General features: G+C 34.6%; 1 protein-coding gene across 1 annotated transcript in view; it reads left to right on the forward strand.

Moving 5' to 3' along the window:
- LOC145675033 (GMP reductase 1-like) overlaps positions 1–19,335 on the forward strand; it is a 64,454-nt gene that overhangs the window by 12,227 nt on the left and 32,892 nt on the right. The window contains exons 2-3 of the mRNA XM_081745402.1: positions 1,999–2,118; positions 5,331–5,588. Of these exons, the coding sequence (XP_081601528.1) occupies positions 1,999–2,118; positions 5,331–5,588 (378 nt within the window). The remainder of the gene's footprint in view (positions 1–1,998; positions 2,119–5,330; positions 5,589–19,335) is intronic.

Here is a 19,335-nt window from a genome sequence, read left to right on the forward strand (position 1 = left end):
ACCATGATGCACCCACAAAGTATACCTGCGCCAGTTTTTCAAAGAATATGATACGTAATCGGGAATCTTAAATATTTTCATTCAAATTTACTGCTTACAAGTCAAAAGTGTTTTATTATTATTATTATTATTATTATTATTATTATTATTATACGTTAGGAGCAGTATCTTTGTTACATCAGAGTAAACTGTAGCTTCTAGTGAAGTATTTTTCCTATTGAATTACATTATCGAAATGTTACTAAATAATACTGGGAGGAGATTTGCACTCACAAGGAGCACAAACCTGTTTATTACGACAACCAAATCAAACTGTTTAAAACCCGTTCCACCGGCTCACCCGCGTAGGACCCGTGTTCACATGATAGATGGATGTTGATCGCAGTCTCTAGGGAAACAGAATTTTCGTTTAAGAACTGCATGTTAATATCATACACGATCACTATGGACATACAAGCCATCACTTTAGTCCAAATAAAATTTTGAGGTTAAAAGCACACTAAACCACAGATTTTTGCTTCATTTTTCAGTCTCACTGAATCATAATAAATATGATTACTTACTTGCTTTGCAATTTGCACCGATTTTCCTAGCGAAAATCTTCAGTGGTACTCTCAAAATAATTACCAAACTCCAAACTATAATTACTTGTAGATCAGACCGTCATGGCCTTCCACCGTCCACTGAGCGTTTCATCAAAAATCCAACCACTTAGTCCGATTTAGACGACCACTAAAACAGTTCACATTAAATTCAGTAAACTCTGAGGTAATTTTCTCACTTTCTGCACAATTTATGGACGAGGAAGTAGATTGTATGTCCGATCTCCAACACGTTTTTTGTAAAGACAAAGAATACCAAGGAGAAGAGAGCTAATTGGTTCTTTGGTGACGCAACAAAAGGATAGCACCTAAATCTCGACACATCAAAAGAAGCCGAACCAATGATAAAATCTGGAATGAGCATCAAACCAAGCTGAGATTTCTTTAAGCTCCAATGAGAAATAATTTCTACCTAAACAAAGGAATGTGTCAAAAAGACATTTTGGCCGAATTTCAGAATGAAATGTTGAAGAAATTACAAAATTAAATTTTAAGAATTTCCTTGCGAAGATTCCCTACATGTAAATTCTCTTGAAAATAGTACAAAACCTATAAGAAACCTTTGAACCCACATAACTTAATAAGGACAAAATATGCAATAATAATAAGATATTATGTTATATGTAATTTTTATGGAAACTAGTTCTCCTATATTACTATTTTTCGCTAAATATTACACTTTTAAAACTAAACCGTAAAATATAATAATGATTTACGATAGTTTTCGATTGTCTTTTGACTCGAAGTATGAACATAAATATACAGGTGGTTCAAAAAATCACGGACCATGATACATTATACTAAGGTATAATGTAACAACTTTTTTAGTATACACGAAGATGTCAGACATAAGAATAGAGATTCATATAAAATCCAACAGAATTTTCGATTTTTTAGTCAGATGTAATTTTTTAAAATATATATATATATATATATATATATATATATATATATATATATATATATATATATATATATATATATATATATATAGATAGATAGATATATATACTGCCGAATGCCTTTCGTCCAACGCACCAGAATGATATCCATTTTCCTAGCTTAATTTTATAATCATATTAATTTCTTTTTTAAAATCCGTATCGTAATTTGTAAGCTCGTGTAAATGTTTAACATAAGCTGATCACTATACGACACATTCTTCGTAAATTTATTTTTAATAATCTTCTAATACCAGATTTAAAAGTTTCAGTTAAAATTCATGTTAAGTACTTTCAACAATGTTCATTAGTACAATTTGTGTATATTCCGTTGTTTATGATAGTGTAACATACGAATACTATTGGTATAAGTGAGCAAGTTTTCCATTTCTCTAGACATCATTATACCACGAGAGATGCTTAGAACTTACTCATTATTGTCGTTTCTTTCGTAGGTTAATTTATTTCGGCAAATTACATTCAGAAATTCTAAGCAAACTTTCAATGGAATTCCTGTCATTGCGTCAAACATGGATACGGTTGGAACCTTCGAGATGGCAGTAGCATTAGCAAAGGTAACATATATATATATATATATATATATATATATATATATATATATTTGTGTTTTCATTGTGTAATGGAACTAATGGTCCTTATCAGTGGCGGCTGGTGACAATTTATTAGGTAGTGACAGAACTATAGTATTATTATTATTATTATTATTATTATTATTATTATTATTATTATTATTATTATTAGAACATATATAGAATTTCAATTTAATTATAATCGATTGTGCTTACATTATCAGTAATCTGGTAGGTACTGGTTCTCTTGCTCCTTTCACTGAAGTTCTATTCTTCTTCATGCCAGTCAGTTATATATTGAAGTGAATTCAGAAATCAAATTTGGGGAATAAATCTTGAGATGCTCTTATTTAACTAAGTTTGTTATTTATCTTGTTGATAAAAAAGACACATACACACTGATATTGTATAAAACACGAGTACACTGTTTCAAAAGAAACACTTCACTTGCACTGTTTATTCTCTTCGAACTTTCAACTGAACACGTTTGGTTGACTAGTTAAGATGCACGATACTGAAACTCCAGGCGACGATTTTTCTTGCTGGAAAAGACGTCGTTTTTTTTTTTTTGGGGGGGGGGGGGTTAAAATTATCTATCTCATTAACGAATGTCTTTTCACATAACAACATGCCTAACTCAGTTAATCTTTCCTCTTTCATGGTATTTCTTAGGAAAGTGTTTATTCTGTTCAACATCGAGAAACCTCTCTCTGCTTCTGCTGTTGACATTGGCATAGTTATCAATAACTTTAAGAGTTTAACTGTTTCTTGAAACATGTCGCACAATTCATCGTCTATAATGAACATTAAGAATGACACCGCGCCAGACACCGTTCTCAGTTCGCGTCTCGAATAGCACACTTGAAGTTCGCTTTTTAATTTCTTTTCCTCCAAGAAGGGATATTTTTTAACCATCTCACTGAGATAATTATCGGGGAACTCCTTTTTGTAATTGTCAAATTCTTCTACAGCAAATAATCTCGTAGCTACAAGGTGCTCAGTAAAGTGAAATCTAGATTTGATCTCCACTAGGATTGCATCACAAACTTCTAATGCTTGTGTTTTTTGTCGTTATAGAACGCCTCACTTCGCCGTCTTTTTGCACATGGTTCTTCTCTTGCAGTTTCTAATTCGGTTCCTACTTCCTGAATAATGTTGTCAATTTTTTTCTCTGACTGACTGCATACCAAGTTCAAAATTATGCAGATGTTCTCGAACCTTGACAGGATCAGTACATTTCTTCTGTAGTTGGCTGAAAATAGTTTCTACGTGTGGCATAATCTTGTGGATAAAAGTCAACCAAAATACGAAATTTTCTTCATTTAATAATAGCTTGTACGCGGAAGATTGAGTTAAGGTGGTTTGTAATGTTATATTTTCACAGTTTTCTATTGCTAACATAACATCAATTAGATCTTTCCGATACTCGTGAACTGTATTTACTCCACGAGACTGAAAATTCCACCTGGTGTGAGAAACCCGCCGCAACCCCCAAGCAGTGTATATGAGATCGTGAAATATCGGCTGCTTTCGGATTCTGCGTGACAAGCTTTCGTTGTCACGAGCTAGAAGCACTGGAAAGCCTTTCCCGTACACAGCTGATAGGGCGCGTATATGGTGATACCACTATGCCAAACAGCATTCAGAAGCAAGGGCCTGGTGACAGTCACCGAAGCAGAGTTGCCACCGCCAGGTCTTTCGCGCTAGGTCTTGCGACTAAATAGATACGGCAGCGGGCAGAAAAAGGAAGAAATTCAGAAGCAGTTATGATATTTAACTCGCTTTCTTTCAATATTCTGAATCTTCTACCTCTCAAGGCAGTGACATGTCACGGCGTCACTGCCTCAGAGGCCGCCACTGGTCCTTATCAACGTTTTCCAGTATATAAATCTTGGTGTAGTGAAGTACTGGAGCGAAAAATCAGAAAATGGTTAAAAAGTGTCATGTCGCGTTTTGTCATCCTCGTATAAATTCCGAAGTTCAAGGAGTGCTGTTCTTATGATTTCTTAGAATCAGATGATTCTAAGAAATCTTCAAGATTAGCTTTCTTAAGAACGGCTGATTCATAATAAGTAACTTATGATTTCTATTCTGTAAGGCAATCGATTGTACTGAAGTTTTTGTTGCTTTTATTTGTTGAAATAAGAGATTGAGAGCTTGAATAGATTTGAGTGTTTTTGCAAAGAGATTGAGAGCTTAAATAGACTTGAGTGTTTTTGCATTTGTACCATGCAATTCGGGGTTCAACATGTAGAAATTTATTTTTATTTTATTTTGAAGCGAACTTATTTTAATTTATTTTATTCGCTCCCTTCAATAAAAGTATATCTATAATGTCATATAACTTTATACATTTCTTGTATTTTTATTAACTCTGTGTTTATATTTCTACTTGTTATTTCTGTGTATTATTATAATGTATGTCAGTTGATCAGAATAGCTATTCGCGTCATTGTTGGGAAAAAAGGAATCCTACTAATACTTTTCCGTAGTGTATGGTTGTGCCGTCTAGTTTTGTTTCAAATTAATTGGTAATACGAAGTGCTATCAATTTCCGCTAGTGAACTTTCTAAACCTTCAAACTTTCCCAGTTTTTTTACAAACAACAATGTTAACAAGAATTTGAATCTTACTTAAGTTGATTCAAATTCAGTTATAATGGTATATTATCTACACCCTCGTTTGTTCAAACTTCGAAAAAATTCTTTCGTTGCTTTTCTTTAAAAAAATTCGTTATCAATAATTTAAAAGTTAAATTGGTCACTTTCATGTCAATCAAAAGTTCTACCCATATCTTAGATATTTCCCTAGATTTATGTTTATGGTAACCAAGTATGCCTTCAATCAGTTAACATTTTTTTTATTACATTGTCAAATTTTTATTAGGGTTCAGTGCGTGTGACTTCTTTAACCAACATGTCTCGTCATTTGATGAGAAGGCTTTCATAATTATACATGTCAAATAGTTATTTGTTTCACTAGACAATGCGTTTGTGATTTCTAACGTTATTCTGTATTTATTTTGCTTTATAACAATTAAGAACGGATTAACCAAAGAAGTGTATCTGTAGGAAATAGGTCTTGTTATAATGCCGTACAAAATTTTGATTGATCTGCTGTTGAATATAAATCGTGCTGATTTAAATTCTGTGCTAATTTAGTGATGATCTAAATTTTCTCTTTGTTTTATTTTTCAGCATGGGTTGTTCACAACTATTCATAAGTACTACTCAATCGATCAGTGGTTAGACTTTGCTAAAGAGCACCCTAAAGCATTGCCATATATTGCAGCAAGTTCTGGTATTGCGCAGGGAGACTTCGATAGACTATCAGAAATTCTTACTCAGATCCCAGAGGTCACATACATCTGTCTAGATGTAGCTAACGGCTACTCCGAGTTGTTTGTGGAGTATGTTCGAAAAGTTAGAGCAGCTTTTCCGAAACACACCATAATTGTGAGTATGATAACGTTTATGTGTTCCTTAATTATTAAAGAACATGTAGTTTAAAGTTGAGTTCGTAATTGTGGATTACGTGAAATCAAACGTACAGAAAAATATAAGCTTAAACATTTTTTTCAGAATGCGAAAGTAACATTTTTTTTAAAAAAGATATCTATTCATTCATTGATAAAACATTTATCTGGTGCGAACGATCCGTGGTTTTCAGTCCTGAATAGAAGGTGCTTCCGATGTATGATAACGAAAGTAAACATGCCACCATATAAAATACCATGCCACCATATAAAATACCATGCCACCATACCCGTGAGTTCGAACTATCGCTTTGCAACGGAGTTTCCATTACAGCAAGTTGGTGCGAAATACAGTCACGTCGGCATTAGTTTACTCCTCCTGAAAGACTTTCCAGAGACCGTCCACGATGCAAGATCGTCTGCGTTTAAGGGCCCTTTTCATCAACCGAAAAGCTCAGTAATCTATTGGTGAGACGTCCGGTGATTTAACAGAACTGTCGCATTACGGGATGGTATATATTACCATTGCGCTCCTTATTACCCAAATGTTGGCGGATAGAAGGAGATGTATACCTCGACGCTTTATCCTGACATAGCCATACCTTGAGACTCTGCACTATAGAGAGTTGAGACTTCTGTGCGATACAACGAGTAGATAGTCGCAGTTGAGTTAACTTCGACATTTTTAGCTAGACGGCGAATGTTTACGTGCTATTATAACTGAATTTTGCAATTATTATGAACCTATTGTAAAAATTTCCACCGTTTCCTTGTACCATGGTTTGAATTTTTTTCCCCGAAAGTAGTGCCATATTGTCCGGATTTAGTTGCAGTTACTCAGATAAATGTGTGCCTCATAGAAACTGACCACAAACTTCCACCTTTCACCGGCAAAATAGCGTACACAGTTTGCATCTGTTTGTGGCATTTGAGCCGTGTGCTGCGGTAGCAACTTGCGAACTCAATTTTTTATTGCCGCTTGTTTGGATTTAAATCCCACTTTATAATGATCACTGTTTTCACCAAGTCTCAAATTTCACTGCAGTGGGTCTCTGTTTTCTGGATTTGGAGAATATATACGAGACGACAAGGGCCTAGAGCAGTGTTTTTCAACCATTTGCTACTCGGGGTCCGGCAAAAGGTAGGGAGAAATGTTGCGAACCGGCAAAGTAGGTGATTAATTATAGTGTTTATTATTAACGTTATTTGTTATTGAAATAACGAATTTAAAATTATAGACTTGAGAGTTACAATTACATTTTACTTTTGGGTTTCAAATTTGTAGAATCACACAACTATGTAATTTCCCTAAAAATGCATTATTAACTCAATGCGATATTTGTTGCTTTTTATTTACTAAAATCTTGTCAATTCGTGCACCAATGTTGAAGCAACAAGGCAGAGCAGCAACGAAGTCCAGTCGGTTCCTGTATTTTATTCTAATTACACTTATAGCAGAGAATGGTGTTTCGCGTAAATACTTAGTTGAAAAAGTCAGTAAAGAAATTTCAGAGCTTTTCTACTCAGATCTATTCTTGATTTACATATATCAAAACTAATTCAGAGTCTTGATGATGAATCTGGAGTTGAGAAATGAATGAAAGGATATTTTTGTGGAAATACAAAACTAATTCAAACGATCAATGGGTATGACGTAAGTGATGGTGCAAGTATGCAGTACTGCAAGTGACACTGTCACGAGGAAGTGACAACGATGGCGCGAAGTCGCATAATTGGTAATGGGAGAGTGGAAGAAGTCAGCACGCCATCATTACTGTGTTATGGTTTATTGCCAGTAATCAAAATTATAGCACAGTTCAGACGGGATGGAAATGTGTACGTAGACCAAGATATGGTGGACCAGAATCATGCCATGCAGTCCGAGAGTACAAAGACTCAACTATCCAGATTTGTCAATAACATGACAGCCAAGGTTGACAGGTCAGCACGAATCATCTAACGGTAATTTTGTGTATGGAAATGTACTGATGCGTCACTAAATAATGATAATAATACAAGGTCCCCATCGACCTGGAAAACCTAAAATGTCAGGAAATTTCGTTTACGCGTAAAAAATCCTGGAAAAGTCAGGTAATCAAAAGGACGGATATTTAATTCTCACAATCCATTTTTCTGGGTATTTGGTAATGGATATTTTGTAAAATAAATTAGTTTGTTTAGCAAAAATTTCCTACCTACACACATACTATATACATGCAAATGCATAGTAGATTAAGAATCCTCTAGTCTAGAAAAAAATGTAGTTGCTCTTTTACATTATACAACGTGATTCAAAATGATGTGAACGATAAGGAAACGTTCTATAAGTGATAATACTTTATGAACAATGAAATCTCTATGGAAATACTTTCAATCTTATCCTAAGTTTTGTTTGGAACGAGCGTAGTAGTTTAAAATTTATCCGCTAGGTGGCAGAATTATTAGTTCCAAGATGGCTGCCTGTGGTGCAAAGAGAGCATTTTGCGTTTTACAGTTTCACGTTTGTCGGTCTGTTGTTAGTGTTCGACGCGGGTTCCACGCAAAATTTCATATAGATCCACCATCAAAGAACTCCATACGTAAGTGATATGATAAATTCAACAGAACGGGATGCATTTGTAAATAAAAATTGCCCGGTAGGCCGTCCACTTCTGAGGCAGATGTCGAAAGGGTTCGAATCAGTTTTCAACGCAGCCCACAAAAGTCAACAAGGAGAGTTAGCAAAAAGCTTCAAATGCCTCAAACAACTGTTTGGCGTGTAGTGCGTAAACATTTAAAGATCCGTATCCGTATCGAGTGCAGTTGTTACAACACTTAACACCTAATGATCACACGTGTCGTAAGACTTTTTGTAAGTCATTTCAAGAGTTGTGCAGTGTTGATGATGATTTTTTGGGCAAACTTTGTTTCAGTGATGAGGCTACGTTTCATGTGACAGGAAGAGTGAATAAACAAAATGTTCGCATTTGGGAAACTGAGAAGCCGCACCAAATCTGTGAAATTGTGCGTGATTCACCGAAGACTAATGTGTTTTGTGCAATTTCATCTTCATAAGTTTATGGTCCGTACTTCTTTGACGAAGGAACTGTGACTGGACAAACATTTCTACAAATGCTTATGCCACAGTTCGAACATGACAGTGCAAACTTCATCTATCAATTGGATGGAGCTACAAGTCACTTTCATCACAATGTCAGAAATTTCCTCAACAACAAACTGCCACATCGCTGGATTGGGCGGTCAGGTAAAAATGATCATCAGCTTCTACGTTGATCACCGGACTTAACCCCCTGCGATTTTTTCTGTGGGGACATCTAAAAGACATTGTCTATAAACCCCCTCTACCCCAAGATGTAGACGAACTGGCAGTGCAAACTGTTGATGCAAACATGTTGAAACGGGTCTGGTCGGAATTGGAATACCGAATAGATGTATGCAGGGTAACAAAGGGGGCCCACATAGAACATTTGTGATGTACTATTTTCATTTTTTTATCACAAAAACTTGGAGTAGAGGGGGCTATTTGGATGATTAATAAAAAAGTTATAAGGAGTTGTAATCGTTCACATCATTTTGAATCACTCTGTATATAGACTTGGAAAACCTGGTAAAGTGAGGGAATTGTGCTCACCAAATATGTGGGAACCCTATATTTATTTATTTATTTATTCATCAGGAAATAATAAACATAAGTCCAATAATAACAATTTCCTGTACATATGAAACACCACACTGAAAGATAATAAAATAACAGATCAGCCATTCATGCAGATACAAAAACAAATAAGCATGCATAGAGATATCAAACATAATTATCACATGTACAGTATGAAGAGTGACATATGGTAAATCGTTCCTTGATAATACCAAAATTTCCAATAAATATATTAATAAGACGAGAGTAGTTATTGGCCGTAGACAAACACCTATAGATAGGCACACCAATCAAACTAGGTACACACTTAAAAATGTGATACTTTCTACTAGTTGTGTAAGGAACATGCAAGTTAACAATATTAATTAACTGTAGGCGACACAGTGGCTCAGTGGTAGAGCGCTTGCCTCTGGTGCGTGGGGTCCCTGGTTCGATCCCCGACCAAGTAAGTTTGTAGTGGACAACATCATGTTCATGCATTTTCTCGGGATACTTCCGTTTCCTTCCACTTTCTCATTCCACCAATTCTTCCATCGTCATTCATTTGCTTTAATCGTCGTCTCTCTTAGCCTAACAGGCGTAATCGTGGGTGGCATTAAACTCAAAGATGTCATTAATTAACTGTAGTTTGTCAGTTAGAATTTCATGCAATAATTGAACCCGCGATCAGTCGCGTCTTATGGAGTAACGCCATCGGTCGCGTGTATAGATTTTTTCTAACACACCATTTTATCTTTAATGCAAACAAGAAATCCATTTACGTATAGCTATCCCACCCCTACTGATTGCACCGATACAACAATGAAGGAGTAGGGGAGGTATTTTAAAAATAACTTCAGTGAAGAAAAGAGAAGAAAAAATGTTACAGGTAAAAAATGTATTATTGTTAGATTTTTTCTAACGGCGGGACCGATGACGGGTTAAGATCATATGAAGTTTTTCTTTCTGATAGTTTTATGAGTTTAAGTTAATACCTAAATTCATCATTGATTTTGAGTGACAAAAACTTCATTTTCCAGCGTAACCAGGAAAGAAATAAATTTTGAACAGATTCAATATCATTGTAAAAGTACTGTACGATTCTGTTCCAGACACTAGAACAGTATTCAAGATGACTTCGTAACATTAACGAGATACAAGGTAATACGTTTTCATTAACACTGAATCTCTAGAGATCCATTTGATATTTCCTAAATTCTTCTTTGCTTTGGAGATAATATGTTTAAAATAGTTGTTAAATAATAACTTATCAAATATTGTACCCAAATCTTTAGTAGACTCAGCATGCTTAACAGAAATATTATCAAAAACATATGTATAATAACGGGTTACAACTAAAAATCTGCACAAAATGTGCGGAGTCATAAAATAAAACCTATTGACACAGTCATCGCTATTCTTTGGTATGTTGATTGTACACTCTGTCTAATTCACACTATGTTTGCTTTCCTTCAGATGCGAAGTAACTGGTAGAAAATGACGTCAAAAGAAGAAGCCCTCCGTGCACGCATTGTAAATTTCCACGAAAAACATCACGAATTGGGGAAATCATATTGTGTGAAACACTTTGCTGCTGAAGGTGTGCCAAAAAGAACAATTTATGCGATACTTAAATCCGGAACAATAGAAAGAAAAGCAGGAAGTGGTCGAAAGGCAGCAATTATGACGAATAAAAATAAATAAAGACTAAAAAAGATGTTTGACAAGAAAGACAACATTAGTCAGAACGACGCAGCAAAAACATTTAAGTGTTCACAACAATACATATCTAAAACATTAAAATCAATGGGAATCAAAGCATGCAAAAAGGAAAAAGCTCCATCTTACACAGACACGCAAATAAAAACTGTGAAATCAAATTGTCGTTGGATGGTCAGAAATTGCAAAGGAAAATCGTTTGTTTTGGATGATGAAAGTTACTTTAGCCTTGCTAAACCCCAAATGCCCGGAAATGACATTTATTATTCCTCAGACAAGCAACACACTCCTTCTAATATAAAATATAAAGGCAAGCAGAAATTTGAAAGCAAAGTGATGCTTTATTTAGTTGTATCGGACAAAGGTGTGTCGCATCCTTATTTCAAGCCTAGTGGGTTAGCAATCAATCAAGATGTGTACGTGAAGCAATGTCTTCAAAAGATCTTAGTTCCCTTTATACGAAAATATCATTCTGACAACAATTTTATTTTCTGGCCTGACAAAGCCAGCTCTCATTATGCGAGAAAGGTTCAGGAGTACCTCATGTCCCAAAACATCCCTTTTGTGCCCAAAACCAAAAATCCAACTAACTTGCCCTAGTGCCGCCCAATCGAAGACTTTTTTTGACAATTGAGTGACATGGTGTACAAACATAATTGGAAGGTAAAAACTGTTCAGCAGCTTCAAAGAAAAATACGCAAATGTTCAAAGGAAATTGACCCAACTGGCGTCCAAACAGCCTGTGCGTCTATTCCAACACGTTTGCGGACTGTAGCTGATCACGGACCATTTGCAATGTGTCATTAGCATTTTCGTTTCTGCCTATGTATATACTGTAAATAAACGTTAAAACATAGTTTCCATTTGTCGTTTGGTTGCTTTTATCTTCTCACATTTTGTGCAGATTTTTAGTTGTAACCCGTTAAATAGGATTTGTTTTGTTGGAAAAAGTAACACTAAGAGTTTAGTTGAAATTTAAAGGTATGACATTACTGCAAGACAATTTAACAACATTATCTATATTATTTTGAATAACAGCACAGTTATCAAGAGAATCAATAGAACGATAATTTTTAAGTCGTCAAATACATACGAAAATAAATAATATACTCGTTCAAATCATTTACAAATAAAAGAAACAGAAGCAATCCCAAGTTAGGCTCTTGGGGGATATCGGAGAAATTATCGTGAACTATAGATAACACGATATCTAACCACAAACTTTCTATTAGAAAGATACGAAACAAGCCACCTAATAAAATTAATAGATAAAACAGATTCTTTCAATTTTCTTATTAGTATGTCATGAGGCAATTTACCGAATGCTTTAGAATAATCCAAATGTGTATATATAGCATCAACATGTTCTTAACTACAGGAAGAATATCAGAACTGTAGACATATAAACACGATATCTAACCACAAATTTTCTATTAGAAAGTTTCGAGACAAGCCGCCCAATAAAATCAATAGATAAATCATTTTTTTTTTTCAATTTTCGTATAAGTATGTCGAGAGGCAATTTACCAAACACTTTAGAAAATCTATCCATCCATCTCTCTCTCTCTCTCTCTCTCTCTCTCTCTCTCTCTCTCTCTCTCTCTCTCTGTATATATATATATATATATATATATATATATATATATATATATATATATATATATATATATATATATAGCATCAACCTTTCCTTGGTTCTTAACTACAGGAAGAATATCGCCGCACAGAATATCATGTCAAGTTGGTATTCGTTGATTTGTTTTTCATGAAACCATGTTGTTCTTCCACATTATCTGAAGAAACATTGTTATGCAAATAATTATAAATTAATTTATCAAAAATTTTAGGCAGAACATCCATAATAAAAATTGGTCTAAAGTCGGTAAATTCTTTCCCATTAGTTTTGGGAATAGAAGAGACAATAGTGGTTTTCCATCTATTGGGATCGGTGGCAGTAAGTGAACTACAATTAAAAATTGATATAAAAATAGGACAAGAATATTCATAATACTTTTTACTATAAAGACCAGTATGCTGTCTGATCCACAAGACGGTTTAATATTCAAACCTTTGTAACATTAATTACTTGGTCAACAGTAAAGGTAGGATAGAAAACATTATTACCTGCAATATATGTGAAGTTAATATAGTTGGAAAACACTGTAAATGGTTGTTTGATAAATGGATTCAAACAAGGCATTGACAAGCTCGTTAGGATCAGTTACATATTCACCAGAAATAGCATTATTATTATTATTGTGAAGAAAACTCTAGAATTTGTGCGGATTACATGTTAGAGACGCTTCAACACTAGACATATACTTTGCTATGTCCAGTCGCATATTGTTCTTAAACTGTTTTCTGTAATCAGCGAAGGTGTTATACTCCGCAATGGATATCCAGTCGTCTTATATTTTCTATGCGCCTTATATTTGGTTTTAATTAAAGAAGTGAGTTTCCTGAAATACCAAGCAGGGTACTTCCCAGTTTTAGGTTTTGTTGTTCATACATGATACTATAGCGTTTTCGAATCTTGAACAGCTAAATTAACATTTTCAGGTAGTAATAGTTCAGTCAACCTCAATTAACTCACGATGTAACGCTAGATAATTACTCCTATGAAAAGCAAATCTAGATAAAATTTCACCATCCAGTGTACAAACTACTTTAAGATAGTAATTTCAGTAGTATAATGAAGGGAGTCAAAGTTTACAGTAACGTTAACTGTAACGTCTTTAGTAACTGTTAAATTAAAATTAGATATAACCAAGTCAGGATTGGAAACACTCGAAATAACGTCCAAATTAAAATCATCTATTAAAAAAAAAAAATACATTTGGCATAATAATGTATGCCAGGAAGAAAATCCCTGTTGACCCAATTAACTTTAGATATATTGTAATGACCAAGTATCAGAATATACTCAAGAGGATTAATGTTCTTTAAAATGTTGCCAAAGAAATTGTCAAACACATTAAAAGACAAATTCGGGTGGAAATAAGTACAAAATAAGTTCTTACCAGCTTTATTAGAGAGAGAGAGAGAGAGAAAAAAAAAAACATTCATTGAACATTTCATCTGCTCTTCTAACCATTTTAATGTTTTTGTTGATAGCACATAACACTCTTTCACAAATATTCGGTTTATATACTCTTTATCGAGCTCCCTCGTGGCTAAGCGGTTAGCGTTCGCCTCTTTGGCAGGGAGACTGGGTTCGATTCTCGGCGGGAGTTTATGTGGTTCAGATTCCACGTTAAGCTGTAGGTTCATGTCTCATATAGCCTCGCTGCTGAAAGAGTTGCTAAACTGAAAATCAAATCAGACCATGTACTCTGTCAGCTGTAAAACAAATATAAATATTTGGAAAATAATCCTCACTTTTATGGATATCACACATAGCCACATCATCGCATGAACAGTCCGCAGCAGCAGAAAAACAGTTAACCCCGCACATTCTGATCCCAAATTTTAATATTGTTATTTAATCGTTACTGCACTTTCATTTGAATCCTTGAGTTCTTCGAAATCAAAGAATTTTCTTAACTGTCTATAAAATGGACCAATAAGGATAACCCTAGGCCATATTTCCAGAACATTAATTACATAGTAACCATAACTGTTTACCTCAATAAGAAAAGATGAATACGATTCATACTTCGTTCTGAATTTAGTACACTTAAAAGAACTTGACATGTTTATACAAAATATCTTCAACATCTTTAACAGAGGCATCAGAACTAAATCAAGTTAAAAACAAAACTTTTTTCCTAGCATTTGAAACCAATTCTATTTTGTGGTTTCCAGTTTACGAGAAATTTTCTTATCCACTGTGCCGAAATTCTGATTAACAACTACAATAGGTGTTTTGTTTAAGAATGTCTAGCTTCACCTTCTGATTTTGATTAGTCACTGTAAGACTAGTAAAATTTGCTTCATACCGATATTCATAAGTGTCCTAGTGTCCCTGGAGGCCGTAATTTCCTGATTATAACAACGTGAACACTTAAAACTAATGTGTATGTTATCATCTCTCCACTAGGTTGAATCTGTACACATTCAAAGTGAAATTTAGTATCACAAATAGTACATTTCAAAGCACTATCTACCATAAATTGGTGCATTACAATCCGGACAATTACCTGATGTTGACATGCTTACATAAAGAACATAAACGTAATAATAATAATAATAATAATAATAATAATAATAATAATAATAAAGCCTCTGCTTAGGAAACAATGAATAGCACAGACACATAATTGGGCCACTGCCGTGTGTAACAAGCCACAACACTTTTGCAATCATATTGCATTTTCCGGTAAAAGCTGATTTGCTAATTGCCGGACAGCGATCGACAGTAGATGTGGAAGTAATCGACAAACTGTATTTCGGTGTAAGTGTCGGATCAGGGTACAGTTGGCGTAGTAACCTTCTTTTTTACGATGAGTGTACCAATGCTTCGAACTACATTGAGATTGCTACTCTTATTTAAATTATACTAACTGTTAGGGGGTACCAGACAGTTTATGAATAACGGGATGCCAAGTCGGGACAAGGTTGGCCACCCACTGAAAGAGTCAAAATGGAGTTAAGACTCTGCTGTGAACCAGACATGAATCTATAGAAAATGTCCGGCATCTCGACAACTAAAATTTCAGAAACAGCCGCTCATATCTGCAAACAAGCAGTACTTAGTATTTTGTGGTGAATGGTACCACCTATTACAGGATATTATCAATAACATACTTAATACCATCCTACGGTAGGATTGAAGATTTGCGTGCTCACGAAGATTGCCCTATCAGATAACTTGCTGTCAATTTTTCTCTACTAAATCCAGTGTGAGGAATAGTTTCTTCTGTGTACTAATACGTACTAATGGTAAAAAGCTATTTATTTAGTGTCAGAATAGTGTAACTGAAATTTGTTAACTTTGTATTGAGGACCGGCAAAATAATTTTACATTGAAAACCACTGCCCTAGAAGTAGTACCAGTCTATCCTTACCTTTTTATTCAACACAATACCCTTACCTTTTTATTCAACACAAAGGAGATGCCTGTTTTGGATATTCTAAAACACGCCTTTTGCACTATTTTATAGTCTGGGAATAGGAGTACTTTGTATTGGAAAGAACTATACTATACCTTTCCCATTATGATGATATTCGCGACGTCATTTTACACACTAGACGCATGAGCACTTTCACTACACTTCTGAAGAATCTCTCACTACTGCGATTTTGTTTACATCCCTCCGTTCTCTTCGGCACTACAGATACACGTCACATTCGTCACCTTAGATTGGAAACAACCTCTGTACCTTATAAGATGTGGCCGTGTCCGTTTATCTCCTGTACCTCGCACTCTTCATTTCATTAACCTTTAAATTATTATTCACTTGCAGTCATCCGGCTCATTTAGCCTACAATGTATAGCCGTTAAAAATTAAACGAAACATTTGAATTCATTTTTATTTTTTCAAGCAACAAAGGAAAGAAGAAACAGTGGTAATCGTGAGATTTCAACTGATTTACACTTTTATGACCTCTACATTCCAGAAAAGTGACTTTTGGAGATTTGATCATCCCGATGTATACCTCCCATCTTCTAGAGGTCATACCTTTTAACATATTTGGATCAAATTTTAAACTGAAGATTTAAAAAAAAAAAAAAAAAATCTCCATGATGGAGGGTTGAATTGTATTTCTAGCCTCTCCCCAAAAATAGAGTAGTTTACTGCGGGGATGAAAATAAGAATTATACCTCTCGAAAATGGCCCTATAATTTTCTATTTTTCATAAATCTGTATGACAATGACTTATGTGGCATAAGTCATTTTTCTGGAAAGAATCCAGAAGGAATAGTTTTAGGTTGAGTTCTTTTCGGACAGTTTCCTCAAAAACTACTCAGGCGATTTTGCTTCGTACTTCATAAATAAATCTCAATATAGCATCATCCGTTACAGATAGAAACATTCAAAAGGGATAATTTTCTCTTTTGTAAAACTGTTTCCTCAAAAATGTTTCAGACGATTTGTTCATATTTCATAAATAAATGTCTTTATTAACAATCCTGCAATATCACGTAGTTCAGTAATCACAAAAAGATCCACAAGGAGTCGTTTACTCTTGGAGGTGAATTTTCTTCGGATGTCGTTGTTCGAAAACTTCTCTTATAATTTTGTTCGTATTCTACAAATAAATATTTCCGTGATAACTGCAAGATGACGTAATATAAAAAATAGAAGCGACAAAGTTTAGTGCGTTGGCCCGTACGTTTTATTTTGAAAATAACATGTTTATTTCTGCTAGCCTTTCAGTTATGTCCAAAGTTAAATCCAGAGCGTAATTCCATACTGATAAATGTTAATCTGTATTTCTGTTCTGGCTATGTGTCTTGCGTTGATTTACCCAGCATGTACTCCTTTCCTCATGCCTCAGTATTTCATTATCGTTTACGATTATCTCCTTCCACTCTATTATAAGTGTGTATCATTAATTGTGGGATTGTCTCGGCTCTATCTAAATTTCGACTGGTTAATTTTAACATTTATAGAAATGGCTACAAAGATCTTGTGAACTTCCAATCTATTTCAGAAGAGTTATTACTAAAAATCTAGAAACAAGCTCTGAATAACAAAGAAGAAGAAGATGATGTTGATGAAGAAGAAGAAGAAGAAGATTATTATTATTATTATTATTATTATTATTATTATTATTATTATTATTATTATTATTATTATTATTATTATTATTATTATTATTATTATTATTATTATTATTTCGTTTAATTCGAACACAACAGTATTTTACTCATTTACGGTGTGCCACGAAGTAATCACAAATGTACATGCGCAAATACAGCTGAAAATTACATTACTTTGAAATTTTTGTTTCTCACAAATACATATAGAAACTACAACTAGCTTGAAGTAATGCGCTATATAGTGAACACATAATAGTGAAACATGGCTAAATAACAGTTAGGTTTAGCCTCATTACATCTATTCCTTTGGTAACTATGAGACCGATAGATGACTAGATTTTGGGGTATCTTGTCCACCACCAGCAACTTACGCTGGAATATAAAAGTAAATCTCATCTGAAAAATAATTCTACAACTAAAGCATGTGGGAAATGTAGCTCATGGTATTTAGAAATCATAACTCATACACAAATTTGCTTTTAAAAGTGCAGCAGATAAGGGAAGGTAAATTAAGTATAAGAGTAATTAGTCTGGCGTAGTCACTTATTGTTTCGACGAAATAAACTGTACCTTCTTCAAAGATAGTAACTCCATTCTTCTCCTCTCCCTCTCGCTGGCTCGTTGCTGTTCTTACAACTCCAAACCAAGTACCCCGAGAAACACTCACCATCCAGTTTTGTTTCTCGGACTGAGGCCTCAAACCACACCTCCTGATTTCCTCAATACCAAATATGGTCACTCCATAACTCACCTCCTCCTAACACCGTGTTCGTGACGTCACATGAGTCAAAACGTTTGAGAGTCGAAGACCTCACACGCTGGGGACTTCACCTCCAAATCCTGAATTGTACTTTCTGAGGAATTCCAAGTGCGAAGCTAACCCTCAGCGAAAAATAGAAAATACAAAATACACACTTAATAATCGTTGACTTAGTTACCAGACAATAACTTTTAGTTGAGGCAATCCAATGAGTCAACTAGAGAAAAGCTAACTGGGCGCTCGAAATATTTACAAATAAGTTGAACGTGAGCAATGTCCTCAAACGTAGACTAGTGACACTGCCAAGAAAGGGAAACGTAGCCAGACACAAGTAGAAAGTTGATAAGTTGCACAAAGGTAGGAAAACAAACAAGGGTAGTGACTTTATATGAGGTTAAAGGAATCTGCTATTGCACTTATCTTTTAATAAAACACAAAGGTATACAAAAATGCTTCTAAGAAGCTTGAGACTACATAATTGAACTTTCCGAGGAAAGAAAAAAAAATAAAAATAATCCAGCGAAGTAGATGACGTAAATCCAAAAGTCTGTCATTGGAATCGAACCAGGGACCTCCGAGGTATAGTATCGTAACAATAGGCTGATATGCCGAAAACATTATTCTGGGTAAATGAAATTCACAGGCTTTCAAATGCTCATATATTTCCTATTTTTCCTATATATTTGTGTTCCTTCCTATATTTTAACGAAACCTCCTATATTTTTTGCATTGCTACTTCCACTTGTGAAAATAACATAAGGAAATAAGGTGTGGGTGGTTGGAGGGCCTTTTGTCTCCACAGTAGAAAATATACATCCAGTATTCAGAAAGGAGATTACTTGTTTATCTCTTGCATGAAATTTGGCAAAAGAAATGAAGTATGTATTTGCAGATTGTAAGAACATCGA

Source organism: Thermobia domestica, chromosome 2, assembly GCF_964235325.1.
Source record: "Thermobia domestica chromosome 2, izTheDome1.hap1.1, whole genome shotgun sequence".
Taxonomy (NCBI): domain Eukaryota; kingdom Metazoa; phylum Arthropoda; class Insecta; order Zygentoma; family Lepismatidae; genus Thermobia; species Thermobia domestica.